At 38.5% G+C, this 14,716-nt stretch overlaps 1 protein-coding gene across 1 annotated transcript in view; it reads left to right on the top strand.

The window, feature by feature from the left end:
- kcnq1.1 (potassium voltage-gated channel, KQT-like subfamily, member 1.1) overlaps positions 1-14,716 on the top strand; it is a 44,217-nt gene that overhangs the window by 18,657 nt on the left and 10,844 nt on the right. Inside the window, exons 7-11 of the mRNA XM_079339745.1 lie at positions 3,131-3,256; positions 6,923-7,033; positions 7,911-8,006; positions 8,200-8,313; positions 9,765-9,900. Of these exons, the coding sequence (XP_079195871.1) occupies positions 3,131-3,256; positions 6,923-7,033; positions 7,911-8,006; positions 8,200-8,313; positions 9,765-9,900 (583 nt within the window). The remainder of the gene's footprint in view (positions 1-3,130; positions 3,257-6,922; positions 7,034-7,910; positions 8,007-8,199; positions 8,314-9,764; positions 9,901-14,716) is intronic.

Raw genomic sequence — 14,716 nt, 5'->3', positions numbered from 1 at the left:
AGAATATTTTAAGCATAAACTCAGATGCACCAATGGTTCATTTTCAGAAGAATAAAGCATTCAGGTCATTTTGAAAAAAATTCAGATCTTGCACACCAGTATGACCAGGCTAAAAAATAGTCCTCATGCTGTAATAAATGGAAAGATTGTCTCTTTAATTAAGACACAAATGGTCAAAAATATCAGTGCTCATAATACTGCGTTAGTACTGATGATGGTCAAGGATTAAAACGTTTGCTGCTTTTTTTCTTTTCTTCATTTTGCACTATGAGCACCTAAGTTTTTAATGACCCATGTCTGTACTGTTCTTGCATTTATCTCAGACTGATTTTGTGTATTTTTTTTGGGGGGGATGGTATTTTGGGCCTTTTTGCCTTTTATTAGATAGGACAGCTGAAGTGACAGGAAACATTGGAAGCTGAGAGTGGCAGATGACAAGCAGCAAAGGGTTGGGGTTGGATTTGAAATCCCTGGCCGAGGACTTATGTCTTATATATGTTGCACATGTCTTACCTGCCAGGCTGTACGCGTCCCCAAGTGTAACTTTTTTGATACCCTAAGCAGGCGCAGTTTCAAAGCACCTGGACTTTTGAAGCATTAAGGTACAAATCATTTTGTCATGTCATTCACATCAGTTATTTGAAAAGGAATAAATGTATGAATTATGGCAAGCAAGTCCCGTCTTTATTTATGAAAACAATAAACACAGCAACAACAAGACTTTGAAGACATCGAAACACCACCAACAGCTGTAAACATTTCAGTCTCATTTAAGTCAACGACAAAAGAACCTATGTTAATCAAGGCTAAAGGAAGTGATACTGGCGATGACAGTGTTTGTGATTACCGATGCAGCTTTGCAGAGCTGGTGTCTGTTCTAATTTTGTTCATTAAAGCAACACATCCCAACATGAATAATATTCCTTTGTACTTAACGTTTTAAACAAAGTTCAACAAAGGAGAAACCCAGATGTATTTAGCATATGGTCTTAAAAAAGAGACAATAAAGACAGTAAAAAACAACAATCCATTAGGGAGTAGTTGACTTATGACTACAATTTGGATGGCTGAGTGGTTATTTTTGTGTGCTACATCCAAGATTGTACTATATAAAGTGTTAATGACAGTTTTGAGGCCCATTCTATAATTTCAGTGGTAAATTATGTCTGCTATTGTTGCATGCCACCCTAGCTAAGCTGTAGACTACAGTTTGAGTCATGCATTTTACAACAGTTGTGAGATGCAATGGGAATTCCAATGTTATTTGAAATTATTATAAATGATGGTGCTAGAGCCTACTTCAAATCCCAAAACAAGAACAAGTCCCTTTTTTTGAAAACTAAAATAAGGGGGGTGTTGAAACCAGAAAGAGGAAAAAAAAAAAAACAAGCAAACAAAATATTTGCAAAACATAAAGGAGTTTATGGCAGGGGGTCAGATGAAGTGTGCTGGTAATAATGATTGTGGAATAATCGGAGCAGATGGCCATCGTGAGTGAGGTCTGTCACCACAGTAGATTGAGGACACAGTCACACGTTTCCAGATGCGTGGAGGCAGACCTTTGCCTGCCGGGGCTACATTTCACCTTGTTGTTCTAAATGTGAGCAGTGCTGAGTGAGGTCAGCCACACATGTCTTCCCTTTCAGTTAAGGGACATGACTTAACCTGTTATAAGCCCAACTCAGGAGAAGCACCCTTCTAAGGACTCTGCCTACTAAGAACCTTGCATTCATGGCCTGCGTAGACCACTCAGGCAGATATGAGACGGCCTGGTCTACAGATGATTTCCTGTTTGACTTTCCTTATACTAAGCCTACCAACCTTGATGAATGCTTCAGTTCTTACCTGACTAAGCGTTACGTAACTTATAATTAAGACGTCTTAAAGCATTTTCTTTTTTTTTGTTATATTTGTATCACTAGCTTTTCAATTAAGTTAATTCAGTTACTTACATTTTAAAATGTATTGTACGCACACTTAACAGTCAGCCAATGGTGTGCGATGTATCTCAGTATATGTCAGACAGGTCCATGTGGTGTTTAAAAGGAACCGCCAAATTGGATGTGCTGCCATGATGCAAGTAGGTCTTCAAACATGCCCTTTGGTTGTGACAGATTTATAGCTTTGAGGTCAATCCTGTGTGTCCCATGTTCAGAGGCAATAACCCTCAGAGAGGGTGACCTGGGTTCGATTTCTCTCTTGAATACTTTAGCCAAAAGTCATTCCTCACTCTCTTATCCGATTGTCCTACTCGAACCACTGTCTTTCTCCACATACTGCATAAGGCCTAAAATCATCTTGAAAAGAAGTGCCGTTTGAAGGACTCCCTGAATTGGGACACAGATCATAGTTTAAAAAAGTTTAAAAGTTAAACTTCCTGCAAAGCAGAAATATGACTATGCCTTCACCACCAGAAGAAAATGTTTTATTCAGCCCTCAGCTTGCATGGATATGTGACTGTGCCTCAATAGGGCAGAATTAATTGATGTAGGTATAAATAAAAGAACAGCGAGAATTCTCTTTTTCCTTTTTGTTTTGAGCCTTTCTTAAAATTCAAAACAATATTTATGAGACCCAATTTGAAAAGATTTACCTGACCTAAAATATAAGACTAATCTTCGGCCTCGGAGCAACATGCAAGAACTTAGAAAGTATAAAGAAAAGGACAAAATGGCATTGTAGGTTTCAGTTTTTACAGGAAAGTAAAAACAACAAGAATAATTCATGTCTTGAAAACATTTTATGAAAGTGATAAGTAGCCACTGAGCTTACACTGTGTGTGGAGCCATTTTAAGCTGCCAGACAGAGACAGATAAACACCCATAAACAGATTTCAATCATCACATTCATATCAGATTTACATGAATATTCAAACCCATATGTCCCATCGTTTGCAAGCACAGCCCCACTAAACTCCAGGCACATAAATGTTGAGCTGATAATATGATAGTACATATCATGATTATATCAGCCCAGCAGCTCCCCAAAGTGAACAAGAAGAAGCCATCCAGCTATAAGTCAATATAGGTTCACACATTTCCTATCAAATTGTCTAACATGTATTTAAGATAAGTTGTGGTTGTTTCATTTTATTTTCAGTGTGTAATGTGTGCGTCTGTGTGCATTTCAGGAGCTGATCACTACCTTGTACATCGGATTTCTGAGCCTGATCTTTGCATCGTACTTTGTTTACCTGGCAGAGAAAGAAGAGAATAGCAGTTTTGAAAACTATGCTGATGCCCTGTGGTGGGGAGTGGTAAGTGGTCATGTGTGAGTGAGTGAGTGTGCACGCCAGTGCAATGTGCTTAATCAAAGGACAAAGAACTGCTTTCATTACTTTTAGCTTGTAAGACTTAAATAAAACAAAGTGATGCACAGACAACAATGTAGAATTGTAAATCTGTTTGCACATTTATTTTCTTTATGTAGTCATTTCTGTAGGTCCATGGAAATGCTATCTCTTTCAGCTCCAAAATGGCTTTCTTTCTTAACATTTTAGCTATATTAAATCAGCCAACTTTGGCAATATTTCAACCTATGAACGATATGTTTGCCTGTATTTTGCTGAAATTGTTAATTGAATCAGTAACATTTCCAGAATAACAAAATTGAACATGGTGTTTGGTATAAAGCATTAATGTTATACCATCAAGCACTCAGTGGGCTTTGTATATACAAAAGTAGACCTCCTAGTACCTCCGGCTTCTTGTCTTAATGCTAAGCTAAGCGAGCCATCTGTTGAGTGTGAAGGTTTAAAAAGAAGAAGAGACATGCATGAAAGGGACTTCGCTTTCGACATAGGATTGATGGCAATATGAAAACTTTTTTTGAGAGTACTAGTTAATGAATATTTTTATCACCTTAACTGAATATTTTGACAAAGATTTGAATTGCATTGTCTTTTAAAGAAAGTCGTAATGACTCATTCTCTAAATATTGTTTTGCTGACCTCTCCAGCTTGCCAAAAGTCAGGATTCACAGAATACACTGTCTCTTTACAAACTGTTTTTTTGAAAGTGAAAGGTCGAATATAGACTCTGTTTTATCTGTATTACTGTTGTTACAGTAGGAGTAGTGTGAAAACCCTTGGGCACATCCAGTGGGCCGCTAATACAAACAGAAAAAAACAAGTAGTCGAGAATATGGGATAAAATTTTATTTTCAGACAATAAGTCACCACCCACACTGCTTCTTGGAAACTTCAGGGATTCGGATATTAAAAAAACATATGCACACACAGCAGACTTATTACAACTGCTCTCATATATGTGAAGGTGGACTTTCTGTTTACACATTATTTACCCTGGGTTTTAGTAGGTCAGGGTCCACACTTGCAGAGTCACATCCTGTATTGTGAACTCTCTGCATGAGGAAATGATGCAAATGATGATCAGAGAAATGAAATGGTCGAAGGGAAAAAAGCACTACAGTTAAAACTCAAAGTAGATTGACCCAAGCCAACCAAAGCTCTTTGGTAAGTATTTAAGGTAGAGTCTAAGTCAAATCACAAACATGTTTGCATGTCAAGCATCATTCCCAGTAAAACATCCCTGTATCCCTTGAATAAGTCATCGCTTGCACACAACAAAAAATTGTGTTTGGCACCTCTCCATTATTGCTGTAGTCATAAATGTAAAAAAGGTACAATACATGTATGAATAATTAAAGTATATAACAAGTCATATAATCAAAACCTCACATAGTGCAATTCTGTCAGCGGGAAGAAAAGGAGGAGGACAAACAACTGCATAATGTCCTTTATTAATTTTGACTGGTAGAAAAGTTGAGCCATCTAAATCTGAAAGAGAAATGTTTACGAACCAAGAAATGCAAAAGGACAGAGGCAACTTCACGTTTCAACTTTTTTTAATGTATATTTTAGTTAAGCCAGCTTAAAGCAAAATGTAGTTTGGTGTGCTATAGCGCCCACTGAAGGCCTTTAAGTTCAGCAAAGTCTTGTCAACAGGTAAAAATCCTTTCAATATTTCCTGTAGTCCAGCTTCTTGCTCAGTTTCTCCTGTTCTCCTTAAGCTATTCATCATCACTGTTGTCTTCCGTCTCTGAGCCTCAGCCATTGAAACAAAGAGAACTTAGACAGACTAACAGGCTGGTGTGTGAACTATAGTGCTATAAAGCTGTACACACTTCTTGATATAGAACCGCTGCCCTAGTTACGAACTGCTGAAAGCGAGTGGCGGGGGTGCTCTGTGGAAATGGTGTCCACATTAAAGATGGTATGAGATAGAAAACAATCAAATTCAAGTTCATAAGTTGTTACAAGTTCACAAAAAAACAGAAGATACGAGAATGTACTTGCAACATTCTTCTTTTATTTAACTCTTCTACTTACTTGCAAGAGCAATTAAATGTTTAATAAACCTTAACCAATTAAAGCCCTTTTTTCCTTCACTGCAACATTCACCATCAGTCACACATTCATTAACTAACAGCCGACTGCAGTGTGCCACAAATTGATGGCTATGCCGTCAGGAGCAATTTGGTGTTCAGTGTTGCCCAAGGACACTTGGGCTGCAGGAGCTCAGCATCGTTCCACCCTATCATCCTCAACCTATTAGAAGACGACCCACTCTGCTGTGGAGCCACAGCTGCTCAACTTTGGGATTTGCTGTTGAGGGTATGGGGGGTTGGGGCCTTCATGATGTTTATGGCCCGTTTGTTGAGAATGGATTCCTCTCAGGTTTGGGAGAGGGAAGCATTACATCTATACTAAGCTGTTGCTTATCAGTGCAGCAGCAGCACTGCAGCTACAGTAGACCAGGCTGTACAGCAGTGTGTCCTGATACTCTCTGAAGTGCAGCGGTAGAAATTCATCAGCAGTTTTTGGAGGAGTCTGTTGCACCTCAGGGTCCTTGGTTAAAAAAAAAAAAAAAACACCAGAAGAGAGGTGTTCAGCCTCTGGGTTATATTCCCAGAAATGAGGACTCAAAGGAAATTATGATTTACAACCCAATCTATCCTACCCCTCCTTCTTACAGTAGCATTTCAACTTGTTTTCCTTTTGAACCTGTGTGACCATTGTTTCCAAATATCCTTTCAGTGTTTTTAATTTGCCACACTATTGACTTGACTTTTCTGAGGGCAACATCAGCCGTTAAGTCAATCCATCATTTGGTCTCGATTGAAGTAACCAAGTGATGGATTGCTATTAAACTCATACATAACATTGATATTGCCTCAAGGGTGAAGTCTAGTCTACTCACTTTAGTTGCCTCCTGACTTTCTCTAATAGCGCCATCAATCAATCAATCAATCAATCAATCCATCAACTTTTATTTGTAAAGTTACCTGAGGACACAAAAAGACCAGCCTTATTAGCGTCTGCACTGTTGCCTTCTGTTAACATTAACATCTTCGAATTATTTGTATGGCTCAATCAGCAGCGTTTGTTGTTCAGCTGTTGAAAAAAAAAGGCACTTAAACTCTCCCTTCTGTGACGTATTACATCATCTTTTTATCCATCCATTCATTTGGGCGTCTGATAAACCAAGGGTGCGTTTACAAAGCGAGGCTATCCAAGCCTGTCTTGAGTCCACCTGCATAAAATAAGGCTGGATTGGGTTCATGGCACGACTTGAGGCTTGATTGGGAGATGACGTTTTCATCATGACTTTTTCAGGTGAGCCTGACTCGCTACGTTGATGGAATACCCCGAGGTCATTACTGTACTTTTTGGCATATTACTTAAAGAGACCCAACTGGAGCTAACATAGGCAAACAGCAGCAAGGAAAAACTTCCTTTATTATCGGCAGAACCAAGCAAAAAAGTGATCTGTTGAAATGTTTCAGAAGATTCCTAACAGCAGGTGTGAGTTTTCAAACTGTCATATAAAAAGCTAATTAACAATATCAACTTTAAGCATGCCAGAAATATATATACTTTCTTCTTGTGTTGTCTCAAAAGGTGACAGTGACTACCGTTGGATATGGAGACCTAGTTCCAATGACCTGGATTGGAAAGAGCATTGCATCCTGTTTCTCAGTCTTTGCTATTTCCTTCTTTGCCCTGCCTGCAGTAAGTGGAAAGAGAGATTAATGAAGCAGAACATCTTTTAGGTCTGCGCAGGTTTTAAATCTGAAAATGTGTAAAATCATCTCCATTGATTCCTTTCATTTGAATAAGTATATTCCTGATGGAATAATAGTTTTGAACATGTAGCTATTTCCTTCAGAGGAATTTGCACTGTAATGAATATTTAATTAAGTCTTTCAAGTTCTAAGAAAACACAGAGTGTCTGGTTCAGTCTGTAGTGTATGTATGACTTATGTGTGAACCACAAATGTATCTATCAAAGCTGGCTCCGACATGCTTTACAGCCACAGCAAGGATTTACAAGGGTTTAAGATTAGATAACAGTGCTGAGAGTTTCATACATTGTTTCTTAATCCTGTGCATTAAGTGCTGCAAGGACCTCAACAAGACACACATTTGTACTACAGATCTCTTGCAAGGTTATTGACTAAAGCAAATTACAGTCCCATTCAGAGGCTCATTTCTTCTCTGAATGTCTGAAGATGTGTCCTCACATAGTTCAGACGTTGTAACGACTATCTTGTTAATTAATGGACATTAAATAATCGTAATGGCACAAATGAAATGTGTATCAGTCAGTTTTCAATTTAAAATGAAAGTCAGAAAAACAGGGCCCTCATATTTAACAAAATGTTAGTGACAAAACCCCCCATCTTTAGCCGTGAAAAAGACTCAGTGATTACGTGAAATGAATTACTTTGAGTTAATGAACACGCTGAGTAATAGACTTGAATGTTTCAGCAGCGCGTATTCCCAACATTTTTGGTTAACTCTGTGTTTATTTCTATCTCTTCCGCCTCTAAGTGTGTCGTTAAAACTGAATTAATGAGCAGTAACTCTGCTGTGCTGTTTTTCACAGGGAATCTTAGGCTCAGGCTTCGCCCTCAAGGTGCAGCAGAAGCAAAGACAGAAACACTTCAATAGGCAGATCCCTGCAGCTGCCTGTCTCATTCAGGTATTTGTCCAAAAAAATAAAATACACAAACAGAAACGTAACACAGCCGGGGGGACTGAAGTGTCTGGCAGCTCCAGCCTTATTATTGAGCCCATCCTTTCATGTAACCCTTGCTCTCTTTCTTGCATGGCAGACAAGTCTGTGTGAAATTTGTCCTGTCCAACCAATATATTGCTTTTTTATGCCCCTCCAGACAGCGTGGAGATGTTTTGCTGTGGAGAACTTGGATTCTGCCACGTTCAAGATGTTTTTGAGGAAGAAATCCAGCATCCCCTCCTCTCTGTCCACTCAGAATCTCAAGAAATCGGTTAGTAAATATTTGAAAGATTTCCCTATGACTGCTTCTCATATTCAGTTTCCAGCTTATTTTGTAAACCCAGGTGAAAACCAATGATGTGCAGTATGAAGCAACAGGACTGCAACACTGTTTTTAATTCTGCATTCATAAAGGTTGCAACATTCTTCTTTTATTTAACTCTTCATTCAGCTTGATTCAGTAAAGAACAAAAACTATCCTGCAGGGCGAAACCCTTCAGAGACTAGAATCTACATTTTCATATTGCTATTACTTTATAAAATTAGAAACATATATAATGTATATTGAAGAAAAGTAAAGATATGCGACCAACATAAAAGCCAGTAGCAAGATGTAAAATTCACATTTGTTATTCACTATTTCTGCAACAGTGCTCACTTATGTATACAATGTTTGCATGGCAGAACAGTTCCCTGGAGACTTTACAAAACAACAGCAATGAGAAAAAAACATTTGGTACTATTTAGAAAAAAAACATTTACATTTGTAAACAATCTTCAGACAATCAGGTCAGCATTGCCCATTCGCATATATCCTGCACACAGATTTGAGTGTGCAACATTCTCAACTATTTAAAAGTCTCATCTGGGTAGAGTCTGCTGGAGGAGAAGGAAGAGGATGACTCCTCATAAGGGGTGGGGGTTGGGGGGGGGGGGGTAGCATTGCTATCGCTACAACAGATCTGCCGAAAATATGCGTGAAACGCAAATACAGTCAAGCCAGGCGAGCAGAAAAGACAAAGGTAATGGTAAACAGACTTTCTCTCTTTTCTAGTCTTTTTAACGACTCAGAGCATTCAGCATTAAGAACTCAAACACATTCACACCTCGAGGTTGAGTGTCTTGCCCATGGGGATCGAACCCCTCACCTTCCGATCGAGACACGCCTAAGTCTACCAACTGAGCCACAGCCGCCTTATGACCTGCTGGCTTTACAGATCAGCTCATCCAGACATGAGATGATCTTTGCACAAGTCCGGAGATCGAGACGTCTGCTTTTTTTCAAATGTAGACGCGTCTGCACATTTTCAGGAGTGCAGTGAATGTCTGAAAGAGGCTTATGAGTGTCACAGTAATAATAACTTCTCTACTCCTGCACGCAGATCCTCAATCAAACCCTTAATCATTGCCTTTAGATGCATCTGACAACTAAAATAGGGAAGTACATCAATCATGACACCTTTATTATGTTATTGACTTTATTAACACATTGAATATGCAACCACGGAAAGTGAGCTTATTAACTATGCTGCACAGCCTCAATGTGTTTGTCATGTTCATAAAGTGCAGACAGGTTGACATTTCCTGATATGTCTGCATGTTTTAAAAGTCAACATATTTTAAATTAAACATTAGGAGAACATACTTTTGATTATCTTTCACTCTGGTGCCTAACCAATATAGACTTGTATTCATGGGAACATTTTTTTATTTCTTCTGTAGATAAAGAATAGGAAGACGTTAAAGAGCACCGACAAGGACAACAGCCCTGCTGCCACAGCTCCCAGCCTCACCTACGACTCTGTGTTCAACAGTGGGAGGGAGCTGAGCTCAGATGTTTACAGCACTGTGGGGACAGGTAGAGAACAAGACGAACTGTGTATTTCTAAAGCACTAAGTTGTGTTCCAGTTCACTTTAATCAGTGCAAAAAAGTCTGTTATTTACCACATCACACTGTATTTAAGCATAGACTTTGGCATTTCGATTGAGCAATTATTTGACCTTTTTCTAAAGAGTCTCTGAACGAGAAAACGTACCATAAAATCTGGTGTATATGTAGTCCTTTTAATACCTTCTTTTCCATCTAAAAGATTAGCTGCGTCTTATACATACCCGTATAAAATGCAGACACACAGGCTGTCATTACTGAGAGTGCAGCCAATAGCACGCTTTGCTAGGAAAGATAGCGACACAGACCAGCCTGGCTGCACCACTTTCTCACATTTCTTTTCCCTCCTTCTTGCATTTAAAGCAATCAGCGGTATGTTGTTCAGTAAATACAACTTGTGGAGAGCCCTTTTGATTGAAAGATTCCTGTATTAAAGTTAAGGAGTGACCAGCTGAGTCAGATATGCGAGCAGTCTGTACTTACCAACTTTCACCATAGGCAAAGAGCTCAACTAGCATACTGTAGCATACTGTAGCTAGTAGGAGAGAAAACTGTACACAATGAAAACAGAAGATACTAAAATAGTGACACAGCTGAAAACAAACTGCACAGTATAGAACACAATAGAAATGATCATGCAGGTAGAAAGTTCAACGCTTTTTTTCTTTCATGGGAGACCTCTTAAATCAGATTGTCTTATATACTGTTGCGACTTATATTCTGGATTTTACAGTAAATGTTAAACGTGACTGTGAGTTGTAAGTGGGATTTAAACTTCGTGAAATGGGTGAAACCTGGTCAATCCAGGAGTTTTTCCAAAGCATTTTTGCAGTGATGTGTGACATCCCTTCTATGCAAATACAGAATTTCAACCCATTCTGTTAATATGCCTTTCCCTGGGTTGTATGGTGTTATCAACAAGGTTCAGAGACATTCTTAAGTCAGCAGTTATGAAAATCTCCTACAGAAGATGCAAAGGTACTTCGGCTGTACAGCTCTGACTACAGACAGACCTCTGGATGTTGATGTCTTTTTCATACAATTGACAGGAGGTGAGTGTAGTATAAATGTCAATGGCTAATGGTGGAGGGTGAAGACATACATGATACATCTTGAAAAAGGCTGCATGTGAATGAGTGATGGGTCTTGTTGACAGAATTAGAATCCAAGTAAGATCTAGTTGAAACAAAGGAGTTTCATCAACATCATCAAACAGAGTAGCTGGGAAAAAACCTTTTGTACCAGTTTTGAATGTCTATCAATGTATGACACTCATGTTTTTAAACATCTATTCAGCAGAAAATATGCTAAGTTTCTGAGGTATATCATTGGTTAAATTAAAAAAAAATCTGAATAAGTATTCAAGAGCGACATTCAAGGTGCACGTACTAGTAAACATGAAAAAGAAAAGTCTGATGCCTCCCTCGCTGTAGCCACACATTCAGTGGTGATACGGTAAAAGGAAAATGTTTGATTTGAGCCGCCGTTTGGGATGGAAACGACATGAGGCGGAAAGGACAAAGTCCAAACATTAAAGACTGACCATTAAAGATGGATGAGCACATTGCAGCGATAAAAAACGTGGGGTTGCATTGATGAGCGTGAAACCCAGCCGTGCACTGCCGAACTTACAAAACTTCACACGACATTCAGTGCTCCTAGATCAATAGTGGAGGGCTGAGAGGGATATATTCAAGCAATTCAAACCATATCCTTTGTATCCTTTCAGTTTCGTTTAAGTCAGCCTGTGTGTTGTGCTATTCCACTTTCCCCCGTTCATTCACTTTGAATTTTTTGAATTTTGTCGAATGTCTTTGCTTTCAGTGCAGTCACAGTTCTGAACACAGAGAAGCAGGCTCAAAAGCAGGACTCGCAGGCAGTTGAAAGCAATCAGTCATTTATGTGGTTAAAAGTTCAAGGCAGAGTTCGGCAAAAGGCTATCAGTCAGCAACAAAGCAGGCGAGAGCAAAGCAGGCAGAACCAGGCTGAAATCAGAAACAGGGAGGCAGGAAAAAATAAATAAATGCTGTACAACTAGTCAGGCTCAGACTGCAGGAATTTTGTCTGCCAAATTACCCCTATTCACCCCTCCAAACAATGAGGGAAGAAATCTGATCAGAGAGCTCAGTCAGTATTGATGTTTGGCTCAGAATATCTTGTAGTTTGAGGGGCTTACAGATCCAGTCTAAAACTGCAAACTCCCCTTGAACTGCAAATAGAGTTATTGGAGACACCCATATTATTCCAAAATGTTTTATTTTATGATTTAATATCGAGATGATTGTATAAGAACTGTCAAAGCTATGGCAGAAAAACACCTAACAGAAAAGTCAGTGAGAAGAAGCAGCAGTTAACACTGTTTCCAAGCAACTGCTAACATGTAAGTGCCTCGGACAATAGAAATAGAAAGTCGTTATTGTCATAATACAATTGTACATGAATAATACTTCACCTTACAGTGTGCAAACATACAGACATCCACAGCTGAAAACAATGTGTATTCGAATGCATTCAATGACATTTTCTCCACACTTGTTCCTGGAAATGACAACTGCTTTTCCCAACCTCTTTTTCCCCAGCCAGTCGCTCATTGTCTTCATCTCAGAAATGTGGAAAAGTTTTTTAAACTCGTGTATTCTGAGGCAATTGCTGTTTAGAGGCTGGCTGGTATAGTATATGCAGATGGATTTATATATGTATATGTATATGTGTGTGTGTGTGTGTGTGTGTGTGTGTGTACATATGTGTGTACATATATATGTGTGTATACACACACATATATATATATAGTGTAATATATGTGACAATATTTTCATGCTCTTTAAGGACACTATATATTAAATATATATAGTGTAATATATGTGACAATATTTTCTACGGGCTTAAAAGGTCTAAAAATTATGCAAAACAATCTTCACAAATATCCAAATCATATGGTCTCAAGAGGAAGCATCCCCATGACTTAAAGATTCAATTAATTTAAATGTTTTTGTTTTGATAGGGAGAGTGCAATTTAATATATAGTGTCCTTACAGAGCATGAAACCTTTGTGCTGCACAGAGAGTTTACAGCAACCACTATTATTTTTTTTCTCTTGGCCCTGGTTAGGTCTCTAATTATGTGAAAAGATATACAACTTTCATTCACATTAAAGTATGTATGTTTCCTTGGTAATCCTTTTTTTTTTGTAAGGCTGCCCAAGGTTGATATTTTGTAGTCTCGAGTGAGGGATGAATAGATGATTGGATGGCTTGAAATGAAATTTGCCTTGGATATTGAAGGTTCACAGTGGAGCCAAACACTTGTTTGGGTACATGATCAAATGCCTGCAAAACCAATGACAAGCCAATCCCCTCAGCGTAATGCTTGTCACCAGTCCTGCTGAGTAGGTGTCAGACAAACTGGCTAGAGAGATGGTCATTGTTTACATTTTCCACAGGAAAGATTTTCATGGAGTGATACGTTTTACGTGTTTAAGAAAGCAGGTTGAGTTTTATCAGAAACACGAATAACACATTAACAAGACACAAGGTCAGTAAAGAGATTAGAGGTTGCTCTGTGTCCACCAGAGCGGCAATCAATGCAAACTGAAAGACCCTCAAAGAAGCTTATAGAAAGAGTTATGTAGCCCGCTAACCCATGGATAGATATGGACGTAACAATTTCTCTCACTTATTCTTATTTTTTTTTTACTCAGTAATGCCGTTCTGAGAGTGTCAACATCTTAATGTTGGCATCAGCGTCTCAAGTTAGTTTTAAAAACAAGTATAAATAATTCTTATGGCTCACCAGAAAATGTGACAGTTGTTTGATCAGAGCTAAAACTTTTGCAAACACAAACTTATTCAGTAACTTTGTTGAAATGCTTCTTTTCTTAACATATTTTATTTCTAATGTATTCATTGTATCCTTGATTGTGCCCCTCAATGTTTTTTCATCTTATTTAGTATTCAACATTTTTCTATGAACCCTAGCTTTCAACGAGATACATATGACTCATCATTTTTTATGACCAGCGCTGCATGGAGGGCATTAATGGATGAATATGGATGTACAAAATGAGATAGTGGGTGCAGTCTGTTTACTCTCCTCTCCAAAAAGATTAATATGGGTACTTTTAGCGTTTCTATAGTGTGTGAACCACTAATTGGATCGCTCTCTTTGTTGTGCTTAGTTATATAACCTTTTTCTTTTACACCAGCTGGTTAACTGAAGAGCTGCCTAGAAGCGTGACTGCAGTGCTGCCCCCAACATGTCGTTGCAAACAGTTCTCCTTTGCACTCAGTTTTCAGTGTAACAGCAGAATTTAATTTGCCCAGTTTCAAGGATTTATGAATGTCTGTTTGCTTCATGTTAGATAAAAATCATTTTCTGGGATTTTGGGCTAAATTAATTCTACAGGTCGCACTGCACATGTTACATTTTACCATGCTGCTTTTAAGTGTGAATCATTTCATTTAATTGCCACATTGCCATCTGGTGTGTGATGTTATTGACTGGATGCACTGTGATGGTGGCTCAGGAGCTGAGCTGCCCACAGAACTGTCAGCTAAAATAATTGTCCTTCATGGATTTTCAGACCGCATAAAGTTGTTGTTTTTTGTTGTTGTTTTTTTTCCATTTGAAAAGAAAGTTTGCAGCTTTATAGTATTTGGCACTGCTGTTCTGTATCTTACATCGTTCAGATTGTAAACATTGATTGTGGTCTTTAAAGAATAAGATCATTTTCCCACTGTCATTGAGCAGAGGAGAAATGACCACACATGAGCTGGACCAAAACATCTT

This window comes from Symphodus melops, assembly GCF_947650265.1.
Source record: "Symphodus melops genome assembly, chromosome: 3".
NCBI classification, from domain to species: Eukaryota; Metazoa; Chordata; class Actinopteri; order Labriformes; family Labridae; genus Symphodus; species Symphodus melops.
This window is presented reverse-complemented; position numbering and strand designations above follow the sequence as displayed.